The sequence below is a fragment of the Sitophilus oryzae genome, unplaced genomic scaffold (assembly GCF_002938485.1).
Source record: "Sitophilus oryzae breed Bouriz unplaced genomic scaffold, Soryzae_2.0 scaffold_1440_pilon_pilon, whole genome shotgun sequence".
NCBI lineage: Eukaryota > Metazoa > Arthropoda > Insecta > Coleoptera > Curculionidae > Sitophilus > Sitophilus oryzae.
Genome location: NW_022146105.1, coordinates 6,962,580 through 6,978,769, shown reverse-complemented (window position 1 = coordinate 6,978,769; position 16,190 = coordinate 6,962,580). Strand labels below are relative to the sequence as shown.

The 16,190-nt window shown below is 31.8% G+C and overlaps 1 protein-coding gene across 1 annotated transcript in view; it reads left to right on the top strand.

The window, feature by feature from the left end:
* LOC115876931 (fatty acid synthase-like) overlaps positions 1-16,190 on the top strand; it is a 96,603-nt gene that overhangs the window by 44,264 nt on the left and 36,149 nt on the right. Inside the window, exons 13-18 of the mRNA XM_030892979.1 lie at positions 2,940-3,099; positions 4,176-4,430; positions 6,620-6,849; positions 7,423-7,592; positions 7,886-8,213; positions 11,733-12,025. Coding sequence (XP_030748839.1) covers positions 2,940-3,099; positions 4,176-4,430; positions 6,620-6,849; positions 7,423-7,592; positions 7,886-8,213; positions 11,733-12,025 — 1,436 coding nt within the window. The remainder of the gene's footprint in view (positions 1-2,939; positions 3,100-4,175; positions 4,431-6,619; positions 6,850-7,422; positions 7,593-7,885; positions 8,214-11,732; positions 12,026-16,190) is intronic.

The following is a 16,190-nucleotide window of genomic DNA, read 5'->3' as shown; positions in this document are numbered from 1 at the left end:
CCAAAAGAGACGGCTCTATATGTACCGCAGATCTTGAGATTCAATTCACGTTGTATAGCTTTAAGTTTTTGCCTTATATATCCCTTTGTTATTTCAAAGTGCCATACTGATGCGTCATATAACAGTTGAGCTTGTTGCACAAAGCTTGTTGAACAGTGTTGTTTGGTGATAGTTTTAAACATTTGCGCTCGATCCAGTTAGCGACTCTTTGTGGTCCTGCATTAGGAACGCTCATGAGTGTCTATTTGTTTTTGGCCATTACCACCGTAGCTACGTCATCGGCAAAGCCGATTAGTGTTACTCCTTCGGGCATAACTGTTTCCAGTAGGTCGTTGTAATGAACATTCTATAGTGTGGCCCAAGTACCGATACCTATGGTACTGAGCTGCTTACTTTAATCTGCCTTTTTAACAGTATCATCTCCAATTAAAATTGTTCTGTTCTTTCAGAAAGGTATGATACCACCATGATACTCAGAGACAAAATTAAGGTAGGTTCATATACACGCGAATGGCAAAATGCGAATTAATTTAATTAAAACATTGTTGTTATTGGCCAATTTCAAAAGAATACAGAGGCGACAAAATTGACAGAAAGTTGTTTTAATATTTTGCGAATTCGAACATTGATTTAATTTTTGCGAATATTCGCTGCTAGTTTTGAGATAGTTTTGAGTTATAATATGTCATCACCTGTCATTTATTTCTTTTTATGGTTATACTAATATAATCATCATATGATCATTGGTTAAGATGAAAGAAACTGAAAAGGTATGAAAAAATTGTGCATAATGATTATTAGGTACTTATTTTTTTACAATATAATTTCATTTTTTTTTAATTTGCAGTACAAAGTTGAATATTTTGACTATAAACTGGTAATGTTGGAAAATTTTCACAAAACCATTGAGAGTCGAAATTCTTTATAGACATTCTATGGTAGTTTCTAATTTTTTTCATCGGTAATTCTCATTTATTGCACTTTAGTGTGGTATTCTCCTTGCTGTTTTCACTTCTTAAATATTTCACATATTCCAATTGCTCTATGGTTTTATTTTTGTTGTATTTTACTAATAAATATAAGCAGGCCGATCTTTCTACCCCAAAAATAAGTAGTATTTATCCATTACACAAAAATATACTTTATAACATAGATAAAAGAAACGAGTTTAGATTGGAAAGTGCCCATAAGGACAATGTAAACAGTATTTGGCGCTATTCTTGCAACGGTCAGCTTTTGAAAATTTCGGACCGGTTCGGCTTTTTGCGGAATTATATCGCCAAATATTGTTTATTCAAATTTATTATTATTTTCTTTTAATTTTATAAATAAAATACAGTGTGCTGCATACAAGAATCTTCATTTTATATAAGGACATGTATGAAATAACTATGAAACATTGGAAGCCGACGTTATGCCACGATCCACGATGGTTTTTGCAGTTCACAGTTCACAGAACAGCTTTTTAACTTTTTAATGCCACTTGGACGCTTTAAACACTTTTCGGAATTTTTTCAATGAGAGCGGTTTAGATTTTGAAAGGTTCTTTAATTTTTGAATATTTTGACTTTGACAAGAGATAAACAAGAGAAAATTATTTCTGTTTTTGTTTTTGGTTGTTCTTAGCAACCGTTCTTAGCAGCGCCAGATTGCGTACAACGATCGCGACCCAAAATAAATTCGCGACCTAATGCGCCACCCAAAATTTTGACGGGCATTCCAATCTAAATTTATTTCCTTTATCTATGACTTATAAAAATCTTTGAATAAGAAGACTAAGGAAGGAGCATAATGCTATCCATGTATTCATGCATGGTGGGCGGAAAAGCCACCATAAAAGCTCTCTAGGGTGGGGATCATTGACAGTTCTGTTTGACGATTCATTTGACACATTTGAATTTGATTTGAAATTTTGTGGATTTGTCAGTCTTTACGGAGCTTATTTTATCTTATTTATTATTTATTCTACTACTGATAGTTGTATAAAGGTAGTAAATCTAGATGGAAATTGTGGCAGAACTTAAATTAACAGTGACGCTATCGCGATTTATCGAAAAAGACTCTAAAATAGTTGGTTGTGTAGCGTGCGGTAGATCTCGGCAAAAATTGAGTGAAATAATGGAACAACTTTTCGCTAGTAAGTGACTATATAATATACATACGTGTAGTAAACCGATCATTTATGAAATTTACTTAAATTAACTAAATTATATATTATTTTTCTTGCATTTTTAGCTTTTATTTATTACTTGTCAAAGATTAGATGTCAAAGAATTTAGATACGTTAATTTGACTTACCTGCTTCAGTAGCGTATCGGATGTTTGTGTTAATAAATACTTATTATAACTTATCTATTTTTATTAGAATTATATATTTTTATAACAATTTTAATAACTACCAACATTTATTTACAACGTGAAATAAAACAACAAATTATTGAGTCTACCCCACGTCTACCATACATCATAGTTTTACATTTTTTAAATAAAATTAGAAGGACACTGATAAACCGGAATTTAAGTCGGCCATATTTGAGGCCCATCGCGGTGTACCTAAGATTTTTGATATGCTCCTTCCTTAGTCTTCTTATTCAAAGATAAAAATAAACCTGACAAGTGACATTTTCAACATGTGTTTAAAAACACAAATATCCCTAGAATTAATTGCAAATTTCGTTATTATATGAACTACGTAAATAAACGACGAATTTATTTTGCGAAATTCGCAAATCGCATTTCACAATTCGCGTGTATATGAACCATCTAGAGTAATTACTGCGCATAATTTTCTATTTTTTGGCTCATAATCTGTTGCTTATCTTTCAATAAGAAGTACGTGTGTGTTTTCGATCGCACGTATCGTTTTATATTTATCGTAAACTTTTTGTGATCAATATGAATCTAATCAATACCATTTAAATAACACATTTTTTTCATAGGTGATTCAACTGTTGTAACAGGAAGGATAAGAATTGCCACAGGGAACGAAGCTGATATTACACAGCTTCCACTGCCACCTGGCGTGCCAAACAATATCGCACCCTATATGTCAAACAAAGACGTATACAAAGAATTAAGACTACGCGGCTACAACTACAAGTACTTATGAGTAATCGAAAAACAATTTCCGATGCACGTGATGAACTTTGAGTGACAAGCGATAGCGACAGCGCTGCCAGATTGTGATGGATTTATAAGATGAATCTTAATTTAAAAGTGACAAACAATATATTTATTATATCATTTTTTAAAGATTTTTACGTTTTATTTTTAATTTAATAACTAATATTTTACTAATTAATTGATTTATTTGTTTTATAGCTTATTTTACTTCTTACATTTTGGCAAAAACTAGTTCAATATGAAAATTATACTAAGCGTTATTATGGGTTATTTATTTATTTATTGATGTACATCTTAAAATGCTATAAGTGGTAATAACAAGTACGAGGGTGCTGCTATTAATGCACAAACTAACAATCACATAATTTAATAAAAACTAACCTAGAAATAACTTTGAAAGTGGTGTAATGTACTTATCCATCAAACTTACTTCTCTGACTGCAGTCAAGGATAATAACGGACCTTTATCGTAACGTTCTCGTTCAAAATAGTTCATCATGGAAGCTACAAGCTCTTTGCTTCGACTGTTTAAATGTTTCGGCATCTTTTCAACACATATTTTCAAGAAATGCAATACAAAAACTCGAAAATTTAGTTCTTAAAAGAACTGTTTGTGCTTAAAAGTACAATTTAAAAAAAAACTATGAAAATAGGCAAAACCGAGAATTTTTCACAAAGATTCAAAAACAATACGGTATTATACAAAATAATGACTGACATTAGGATAATTGTCAAAACGACAACCTTGCTGAAAACGGCGCAATCTGACCAACATAGCGATAATAACATTCGGTTTAAACTAATTTTTGCAGCTTTAATCTCTATAAAATATCTGTTATAATCATTTACTCTATAAAGTAAAATGAAGAGCTGCTCGGTATCTGAAATTATACAACAAATTTAAACATTTTTGCGAAAATTTCATTTAGTCAGATTTATAGACTTTGGTGTTAATGTCGATATGATTGATGACGTGCATCGGAAAATATTTTGCGATTATAATAGAATATTATTAAAATTATGCCTTTGTTAAATGTACTGATTTTTCACAGGGGAAAATTTAGGGGTATTCAATCCTGTGATGTTAGTGGTCAAGTAGCGTCAATAGTTTGGGACAATAACTGGATCACGTTTATGGACAATATGTTACAAGTAAAAATACTACAAGAAGATACACGATTACTTTACGTTCCAACCACCATCTCAAGATTATCTATTGATGCAAAGAAACACATGGAAATTATACAAAGTCTCGGAGAAAATCCCAATGCACCAGTGTATGCCTGCAAACATACAGGTGTTATTCAGTAAGTGTCAAGAAAAGCAAATGTAAAGTTGTATTATGTAAATCAAAAATTAACTAATAATAGAATAAAATTTCAATTGAGTGGTTAGTCTTTAGAGTTCTTACATTTTGAAAGTCATCATCGTTATCAAAAGTCATCATCATTATCAATCATCATTATCAATACTCGCTGACGAGTATTTGACACGCATAAGAAATTGGTTACGAAAGGCGTTTTCTTTTTCGGCGAAGTTTTTGCTATGCTAAACAAATCCTATGCTAAATTTCACAGTCGATATTGGCCTTTTCCGAAATGCATGCCGAGATAATTGAATTCCGCTAAATATTCCAATAGTTCTTCTCCGATTTTTACAGCATTGTTATGATTTTCCGTTGAAATACACATGATTTTAGTTTTATTGATGTTTAGCTTAAGGCCCAAAGACAAGTATAAAATAATAATTGGCATTACCAAGGAAGTGGGTTTTTATTGAAGATTTACTTCCAAACGAAAATATCAGGTTTTTACCAACCAATGAAAACCAACAGTCACAAATCTACTTTAATGTTTTATTTAGCTTTATTTTCTTTAATGATTTTTTTTTGTGTAGGTATCTTGTTACAGTAATGTTAGATATCTTCTAACGTCGTTACTTCTATACAAATTTACCCAATCAAACCTAAGCAAACCAATAAATCTACTTTGTTTTATATTTTTAATGTTTTTTTTAGTCTAACAGTAATGGTTAGGATATATCTTCTAACGTCGTCTATTAGTTAGGTTATGTTATTATATTATTATCCCTGAAATGTTACTTTGTAAAGAAGCTTATACACTCAGATGCAAAAAACGCAACGGAAAAAGTTTTTATCAAGTTTAAAATGTTTTATCATATCTTTTTTATTTTTAAACCTATGTCCTTGATTTTTTTTAGCAAACTGTATATAAATATATTAACTTTAATTCTTAAACATAGTTTATTGTAAACTTTAGTATTTGACTATTAAAGAAATTATACAAGGTTAATCGAAGAGTTGTTTTATACCCTACCTTTAAAACACCCTGTGCAATAATTTCGTGAGCAAATTTTGCTAAAACGTAATTTTTCGGTCAAAACCATGTCTCTTGAATGTTTAGTTTTTTGACTCATGTCAATACATGCCTTGGTTAATTTTTAGGTAAGCTCATCAATATATGCTCAGACAGTCAGGCGGCACTTGGGGCGCTTATGAGCCCAAAGGTATTGTCGAGACTCGTCTGGGAATGCCTGGGTGAACTGGGAGCTCTGACACGAAGGAACAGAATTAAATTATTCTGTGTGCTGGGCCACAGCGACATCCAAGGTAACGAAAAAACCGATGAGCTAGCTATCCAAGGATCATCGGCATTCTATCTTGGACCAGAGCCAGTACTGGGAATTACCAAATGTATGGACCGTACTGCACTAAAACTCTGGATCAGGGAAAAGTAAAATGTCCATTGGAGAAACAGACAGGGGCACAGGTACAGCAAGACTTTTATCCAAGGACCTAGCTCTAAAACCGCAAAAGAACTACTAATGCTTAGCAGGAATAAAGTGCGGATTACAACAGGCCTCTTGACAGGACACATGGCTGTCAAGTGTTACCTGAACAAACTCAACCTGTATCAAGAAAGTCTATGCTGCAGACTCTGCGATAATGATCCTGGAACAGTGAAGCACATAATATGTCATTGCTAGGCTCTGAATCGCAACGACACTTTTTATTTGGGAAAGCTAGGCTAGAACTGGAGGAACTATGCTCCCATCCTATCAAGGAATTGCATAACCTAGTGCGGGACACAGAGATAGGAGAATGGGTGCAGATATAGAAAGGGAACAAACACAATAGGCTTCACAGGTCGCAGTGTTTCCGGCAGAGGATGGCCCCTTGTTTGTAAATATGAAACAGACAAATAAAGTGGTTCAAAATTAATAATCAAAACAATTGTTCTATTTTATATTCATTGTCAAACCAAGATAATTATAATGTTCTCCAATCTGTGCTAAATTATTGAAACTTATAAACGGTGACATTAGCGATTATTGCTGAATCCCACAAATATTTACATTATTATACATGAACCAATTATTCCCTTATTCCTAAGTGATTTTTTTCATAAGTTAATATGAAAGGAAACACTCATATTCAGTTTGTTACATATCTATTTACTATCTAAATACATTTTAGGTCTGGTGGTATAGAAATTCGTGGTTTAATAGCAAGTTCAATACCCAGAAGAAAGAACATGGGTATCCCCGTACTCGAGAAATATGTTCCGGTTCCAAACGCGACCAATCTTAAATTGGAACAAGCTGTAAGGGTTAATATGCAAATACTGCTGGAAAATGCCTTTACTATTCAAGTTAAGGCTGTTGAATTAATAGATGAAGCTACCCCTGAAGAAAATAAAACTATTGGTGAGCTATAAAAAAACATTTCTGTCATGTTTACGTTTTTATATGATTAAATGCAGTTAATGATATATAAAAATATTATACAGTAGTTTTTTGGAAGTTCCGAAGAATTCTTAAATACCCTGATTATTACCTAAAAACACATTTTAAAGACAAAAATTACGATGGGAACTATCCCCCCAAATATTAATTTACATATTTTTTTCAATTTCATAAGTTTTATGTTATATCGTTTATACACTTAATTAAATGCAAACGTGAATTTAATACAAATTGCATATTTTGGCAGCCATTTGGAGCCATTTTTTCGGTCAAAGTTAACCGAACATGGTGTTACAATTTTTTTCCTTAAAACTACTCTCCAAAAGTTAATACAACAATTGGCCTGAAAAGTCCCGGTCGACGAATTAGGCGTGGTTTCAACCTTCATTTGCTGGACTATCTAACTCCCAGTTGTATTTACTACCCCCCAATTGTATTTACTACCCACACATATACATAATACAGACGCATTTGACATTTTTTCAATTTCATTAAAAATATTAAATACCGATAAACCCTTTAAAATATTTTTAGGTGACATCGTATTCGACGTCCTCGCAGATCAACCAGTAATTCAACCAAACATAACCGTTCTTAGCAAAACTGAGTTAGAAGTGAACAACGTGACAGTAGAAGACAAGAAACTTTTAACTGAAGTTGATTGTCATTTGGTTATAGCTTCGCGCCTTTTCGAAAGACCTAATGTAAGTTAGGTATACTTACAGTCTTGTACTGTGGTTACTGTAGTCTTATATCTACAAAATTTTTTATAATACTTGGCTTTAATTATATTGGATTGAACACATAGACACCAGTCTTTAAAATTATTTGTTTAAATACTTAGAACATACACTTCAACAAATCTTAACAACTTGCTGTCATATCTGAATATAAAGATCCAATAACAATCAATACCAAGTGCTGTATACTCTCTTTTATTTTTTATATTATTATGTAAAATTGGCAACAAATATTTTCTATCTTTATCTATTTACAGATTTTCATGCTGGCATTAGGATCTCTTCATACTTCTGGATTTATACTTTCCAGAGAATCATTAGATTTAGACCATTCTGTTTATCAAAATGACAATGTTTCCATTATGACTGTTTACACCACTGATAAAGAAAAGCTGATTTTTATGAAAAAAGTGTCCGAATATAAATCACCTGCAGTACTAGAAATATCAGCATTAGATACTGAATTCAGTTGGCTTCAGAAATTACGAGCTCTTCTGGAGAAGGAAGAAAATATTCTCCTTTATTCTGAGAAAGAACCTCTAAACGGACTTCTTGGACTGTATTCTTGTCTTCGAAGAGAACCAGGTAAATAAAATACACTACCATATCCCCAATAAAAAATTCTAATGCAATGATTCTTTTTTACCCAAGTAGCATTTTTAGAATCAAAATCGAAACAAAATATCTGCTGAGAAACATTGCAAAACAGTTTCAAAACAATGATGGCGATTGTGTCAAAACACAAAAGTTTTGGAATTAACTCGACACATTTTTGATACATATCATATATTCTCCCCAAAAAAAATCCTTTATGGCTATTTCGCCACTGCACTACAAGAAAATCTAAAAAATAAAATCATTATTTTTTGTAAACATTTCTGCGTTAAACCTAAATGAACACTGGTTGTCAGAAGTTATGTTTACAGTTATACAAATTTGCCTAACAAAAAAAAAATGCTTAACGTTTCGGAAAGTTTATATCTTTCCGTCGTCGGAAGCAAAAAAAATACAAAGAATAAAGAAAAAAACTATTTAAAATATTTAAATTCAACTATTCGAGGACACTTTACTTTTTTAAAACAGATACGTCGAGATACGTCTACAAGAAACCGTTGACGTTCTGTTAAAATGACATTATATCAAGTTAAACTTCAAAATACCTACTACCTGATAACAATTACTTAATAAGGTAAAACCAAAAAGCTCCAAACTTTCTGTAATATATCAAATACCATGTGAATGCGATAAATTTAACATTGGTGAAACATCTAGATCTTTAAATGTTAGAATTAAAGAACATAAAGATTATTTAAGAAAAGGAGATTTTCACAAATCTAAGATCTGTCAGCATTCATGGGACACAGGGCACAGAATAAATTTTAATAACGCCAAAATTATAATGAAAGAAGGGATAGCTTCTACATAACATAAATAAACATAACATACGTAAAATTTAATAATAATCATACAGAAAGTTTGGAGCTTTTTGGTTTTACTTATTAAGTAATTGTATTATTGTGTAATCAGGTAGTAATTGTTAATTTTGAAGTTTAACTTGATATAAAATGTCATTTTATCAGAACGTCAACGGTTTCTTGTAGACGTATCTGTTTTAAAAAAGTAAAGTGTTCTCTAATAGTTGAATATAAATATTTTAAATAGTTTTTTTCTTTATTCTTTGTATTTTTTTTTGCTTCCGACGACGGAAAGAGATATACTTTCCGAAACGTTAAGCATTATTTTTTTTCTTTGTTAGGCAAATTTGTATAACTGTAAATATAACTTCTGACAAGTAGTGTCCGTTTAGGTTTAACGCAGAAGTGTTTATAAAAAATAACTATTTTATTTTGTAGATCTTCCTGCAGTGCAGTGGCGAAATACCCATAAAGGATTTTTTTGGAGAGATGAATCCGCCACACTTTTTATATCATATATTGTTTCGAAACATTTTCCCAAAATATGGTTTAGCTACATAAGCTATAACAATAAAAATCCCATACAGCACATCAAATCACATTTACGATGTGTTTACATTATTACATGTAGACACAGGGTGACACAATTTCCCCGATGTAAATATAATACGTTTACACATTGTAGTTCAACACGTATGCACAAAGGTTAAACGTCCGCCTCACAATGTAGCCACAGTATAGCATTTACGTATACACAAAGTAAGGGATACACAGTGTGCCGTAGGATACACATTGCTTGTGTATTACGTTTAAACTCTGTTTACACATTGCAGTTGTGACTACTGCGTGTATACGTGTGTATTTTGCTTCGTATATACATCTTGTGCTAGATAAAACTACTTCTTATGAACAAATTTAGGAAATAATACAAGTTTTGATGCCTAACATTTCGTTCTTTTTAAGAAATATTTATTCAATAATACCAATTATATCTTTTTAGAACGAAAATTAGGAAGGCAAAACTTTGTATTTTCCAAAAGTATCTCGATCGTAAGTTCAAGAGAAGTAGCCTTAAAATTGTTCCATTTTTGTTTTGTATTAAATGTACCATTTTTTCCATAAAATGGATTAAGTGGTTAAAAATTAAATTCTTATATTTCTTTATATCATGGAACGCAATAGCGCAAATAACACAATAATAATAATTATTTACACTGTAGAAACCAGAAGTAAGAAAACACTGTAAAAGAACAGAATTTGTATCAAAATGTATTAAAAATATAAGTACCTAGTATAACAACATACTAAAATGGTAAACATTGGTATATCGCCACGATTTAGTGGACCTCGTTTAGTCATTTTTTTTCTCTTAATTCTTTTTCCTCCAAGCAGTTAGTTTGTTAGCATACTCACTCATTCATCGAGATTAACAACCTCAGATTGACAATCTCACCCTTAAATTTTATATGAAACTGATTGTTGAATATTAAACATACCTGTATATTGATTCATCAATAACTTACCGAATATCAGTGTAAGAAGTTCTTTGAAGTGTTTAAATCTTTCTTTCTCTGGTTCATTTAGATTTTTATTATTTCCAAATTAAAAAAAAATTATATTGCAGAGCTAACCTCTTTATCATTATACGAGAATATTTGGAGTTTTCATTCATTGGAGTCAAAATTTGGTAAATTGGGTATCGAGTAAGGGAAGAACCGCTGCTATAATATTAATAATACTCTTAGAAAGGTGTAACAAGGTAATTAAAAACTTGTGCTTACCTTAAAATCTCTTTTAAACTACACACAAATAGAACATTTATATAGAGCTTCCGAATGATAAAACAATAATGGCTGCTAACACATACCACTCCTAGAAAGTAGAAAGGAGAGAGGACACATAAGATACACTTGGTCGGTGTATCTACGCTGAGGCTGTCCGCGCATGCGCACACCTTCATTTCATGCTAGAATGTAGACACAACAGTACACTATTACAAAGTGTCTATATAGATATTTATACTATGTGTATACGTCACATTTTTACAAGGTGTGTACTATAGGCTCAACTATGACACGAAGTATCACACATATATATGACTTATACATTGTATGTCTCATATACCGACGTCAGATTTCATCATTTTAATAATTATTTGTTACGTTACAAAAAACTCTTTAGAACCTTGAGTGCATACGGTATACAACTAGTAAACACTGTATCACACAATTCTATCAATAAAAACCTGCGTGTATCTCATATGTATATGTTAGAACTAGATGAACACTTAGGTTCACTTTAACATATTTGGTTTCTCATGTGTCTCCCTTGTAGAAACGTAATTTCATTTGGACGTGCTGTATGGGATCTTACTGTCACAAATTTTTCGAAACTTTTAAGGAACAGTACAATTGTATTGAGAAATATACATTTTTTACATTGAAAAACAAATGAATTTCATAAATAATAAAGTCTTAAATGTTCGAGAAGAAAGAGAAAAGAGAAAATAAATTAATGGATATAAGGTGCTAAAATTGACTCATAATTTCTTTTAGCTACTGATGCTAGTCATGCCAGTTACTAATGCTAATATCCTCTAACATTATTACCGCCAACTATTTCAATCATTCTTGATAGCTCCGTTCCATTAATCGATATTCTTCAATTTCCGATATTCTTCAATTTTCAGGAGGTCAAAAAATAAAACTACTTTTTGTACTCGATCCTGCTGCACCAGTCTTTGATGTAAACTGTTCATTTTACGAATCGCAATTAAAGAAACAGTTGTTTATAAATATCTACAAAGACGGCCAATGGGGAACTTATAGACATTTGCTGTTTGACAAAAGCAATTCAATTGAAGCCAAGCATTGCTATTTGAATTCGTTAGTAAGGGGTGATTTAAGTTCGTTGAAGTGGATCGAAGGGCAATTTTCATCAAACGATATAAAATTAGAAGGACCCGACGAAGAAATTATTTCGGTAAGTACAAACTTGAGAAAAAATAAATAAATTTAGGGGCATATCATTCATATTTTGTTTTAATCGTATTTTGTTTTAAGGACAGTATTACACCATCAAATTTCTCTTATAAAATATAATCAAGATTTCAAAGATCTTTTACAGTCTGACAAACGGATCTGAAACAACGGGGCAACGGTAAGGGGATCGCAATTTTGTGAAATCATGACCGATTTCATTCATAAAATATCCAGGAGCGTGCGGTGTTTCATAAAAATATATCAGGATTTTTTATAATATTTTCCAGTGAAGTTTATAATATTATTTTACTTTAAATGTACCTACATTTTGTTTAGTCGTTTGCCAAATATAGTAATATTTGTTAAAACGCGTGTACTAATTACAATAAGCAGAAATCAAGTTAAAGGCATAAAACACAATATAATAGACCGCCACTAGATTTTTCAGTAGTAGTGGCTGTTTCTACTATGCCTAGAGAGGGGCATAAAGTTGGGGGTAATGGCGGCAAGACATGCGAGAATCTCGACCAATCAGATTGGTTGAATCCGGGATGCCATGATGAATTTTGTCAGCGTTGCCAGCTTGCCCTAAGCGGACGTTATTTTCAGGAAATACTTTACCTTTCATAATACTTACTCTAAGTTATAATAGGCAGAATGAAGGAGATCAGTTAATTAGATAAATATACATTAATACAATAAGAACAACGTCAAGATATTAGCATATATATAATTATGTATGCTGAAATGAACTAAAATATATTCAATTTATAGGTAATATTGAGCAACTTTGCTTTTCTATTATTAAACGTGACAACGTCGACTTTTTTTGCCCGAATTCCTCTTGCTGTTTTAGATCCGTTTGTCAGATAATATAAAAGATAATATATACAATATTTTATAAAATCACACACATTACACTCTCAAATTTTTTGAGAAAATAAAATCTTTGACAAAGAAATTTGATAGTGTAATAACGCATTTTGAAGCTCTTAAAATTAAAATTAAAAAGCAGGAATTTTCATATTGTCATCAACATCATCATCGTTTACAGTCTCACATATTTAGATACTCTCTTTGTAATTGGGCTCATTGTTGTCTATTGGTGGCTATGCGGGCCCAAGTTATCTCTGCTAATTTTCTAATATCATGGTCCCATCTCAGGTTTGATCTTCTTCTATGTCTCTTAATCCCTCGTGGGTACCATGCTATAATTTTTGTGGTCCACCTGTTATCCGTCCTTCTTGCCAGGTGTTCTGCCCATTGCCACTTTAGTAGTTATGGCCGGAACAGCGATTTTTTAATAACAGGTACAAGCTGTTCCAGTTGCAAAAGATACCTGTTCCAAGAAACCTTTTTCAGTTCCAAACTGTTCCAAAACAAAAATTAATACCGTACTTGCGTCATTCTGATTCAGTTGCTATTTTTCTTTTTAAATTTATATAAAAGAATATTTTTTGCTTAAATAATGAGAACTACTGGGGATTTTTCTGTTTTCTCTAAATTTAATCTACTATCTATGTTGCTATATTACCAAGATATAATGTTTTTTAACTAAAAATTAAAAAAACTATCAAATTTTCGAAAAATATAAACTTTTCAAAAACCCCGAAAAAAACCCATGAGAATCGAAATATACAACCCCTAAAAATATGTGCACTTATTTAAGATCCACCCTGTATAAGCACTAATGAATAAATATAGATTTATAATTTTGTTATATACTTAAAAAGTAAATTCTTGGAAGAGTTTAATTTTTTTTTAATATCTACTATTTTATAATACAAAACAATAACCGACAGTTCCTTCACTGTATTTTTCAAAAAAAACTATAATGCGATAATTATATTGCATTTGGCGACATCGCCAGCATTTTTTTTATAATAAAAAATGTTCCTTACCTATTCTGTTTCTGTTTACATTAAAAAAATAAAATATTTAAAAAAAATATTATAAATTTAAAATTTATAATAAAAATTTAGTTGAATTTTAATTAAATATTTTAAATAACGGCAACAGCCACACTTGTTTTTTACGCCCCTGTATCCCGATAACAGATAACACTTGAACGGTCGCGTTCGCTAGACTTGGCTAGACTAGCGAAACCGATATACGACCTCGATTATCAACTCAAACCAGTTCTTTTTACTTAACTGTTTCAACCAGTTCCAAGTTCCTAACTGTTCCAAGCCCTAAACTGTTCCAGGTCGCAAACTGTTCCAAGTCTCAAACTGTTCCAAGTCCCACTGTTCAGGTTGGGACTTGAAACAGTTTAGGGCATGGAACAGTTTAGCGCTTGGAACTGTTAGGGACTTGGAACTGTTTGGGACTTGGAACAGTTAAGTAAAAAGAACTAGTTTCAGTTGAGAAACGAGGTAGTATATCGCTTTAGCGACGCGGTCGCTTGTCGCTTGGCGGTATATTATCGAAATTGAGTGCGAGTGCACTAATATAGTGCATAGATGTAAAAAAACAAGCTTGACAGTTTTCGCAGCGTTGCCGATATTTGATATATTTAATTAAAATTCAACTAAATTTTTATTATAAATTTTAAATAGGAAATCAATATTTAAAAATAAACATTATTAAACTTACATTCCTAGATAATAAAAACAAGCGGTTTCTTTGTCGGTATATATCATGTATGTATACATTTTTTACGCCGAGTTTTTTTAATGTAAACAGAATAGGTGAAGAGAATTTCTTACCATCAAAAAAACTTACTGGCGATGTTGCCAAATGCAATATAATATATAATTATCTAATTTTGAAAAATACACTATTAAGAATCTAGTATCACAAATATAGTAGATATCATAATTTAAACAATTCCAAGAATTTATTTCTTTAAGTATTTAATTTAAGTTGCAGTGTTTTGAAACAGCTGGAACAGTTGGAACTGGAACTGGTATAGGATAGCACATAAACCTGTTCCAAGCCAGTTCCAAAACAAACCTGTTTCGAAAATAACAGATCCTGTTCCAAAGCGTCATCACTACACTTTAGGGATTTGATCCTGTTGATGACATATATTACCTGGATCTTTTGTCGTATCCACTCTAGTCTTTTACGGTTTTTCTTGGATATTTCCAGCATATTTCGTTCCTGAGCGTTGTGCGACCTGTAGATTCTTTATAGTGTCCATTTTAAGTATCCAGGTATTGTACGCATAGGTCATGACTGTTGTACATATTGATCGAATGTTGTCTTTTTTTAAATAAAGTGGCATTCTAGATTTTTTTCCATAAGTACTCTATGCTAACTTAATTCTTCTGATGATTTCTGGTATAGAAATCCAGAGCTGTGTATTATTATTATTAGTTGTCCCAAAATAATATCCTTTTACTATTTCGAGGTGCGTGTTATTAATTAGAATATCTTTTCGGTCTACTAGTTCGTTGTACATTACTAGAGTTTTTACTAAATTCATTTTGAGACCTACTTTATTGCTGCCTGTATTTAGTTCATTAATTTGTGCTTGTAGTTCCTCAGGACTATTGGCTATTAGGACTATGTCATCAGCGAATATAAAGACATATAAACCTGTGCTTTTAAATACCTATACCTAATTATGTTTATTATACAGAGAAAACCAGGCTACTAGTAACATAGCAAGTTGCCGGACGAATTTACGTTTACCCGTTTTGCGTTCGTACTCGAGAGCCACTGCCGGCTAGTCGGCTGGTCAGGCAGTACGCAGTTGCAGTTGTGCTTGGACGGGTCGGTCGTGACAAACTAGAAATATGACGCGAGGAGTGCCGTGTATTTATTATTTTCATTTTCAGTGTTTACCTTCACTTAAGGTAACATTTAAAATAAAAATACTTAAATATTTATTATTTGAGTGTGTTTACAAGCCAAAACTAAAAATAAATAAATTCTCTAAACCCAAAAAAACTATAATATTACTCTAAATAAAAAAAAGTTATAACAAGTGTTCAAAAAGACCACCTTCTTGTGCTAGACAGAAACCTAGGCAGTCGTAAAATCCCCGTCTGACATTAGCTATCATATTAGGGCTAATAGTTTGGAAAGCCTCTCGTATTTTTACTTGAAGCTCATCCAGATTATTAGCCCTATTATGACCATACACTTTGGATTTTACATAACCCCACAAAAAGAAATCATTGAGACAAAGATCTGGTGATCTAGCGGGCCACAAAATA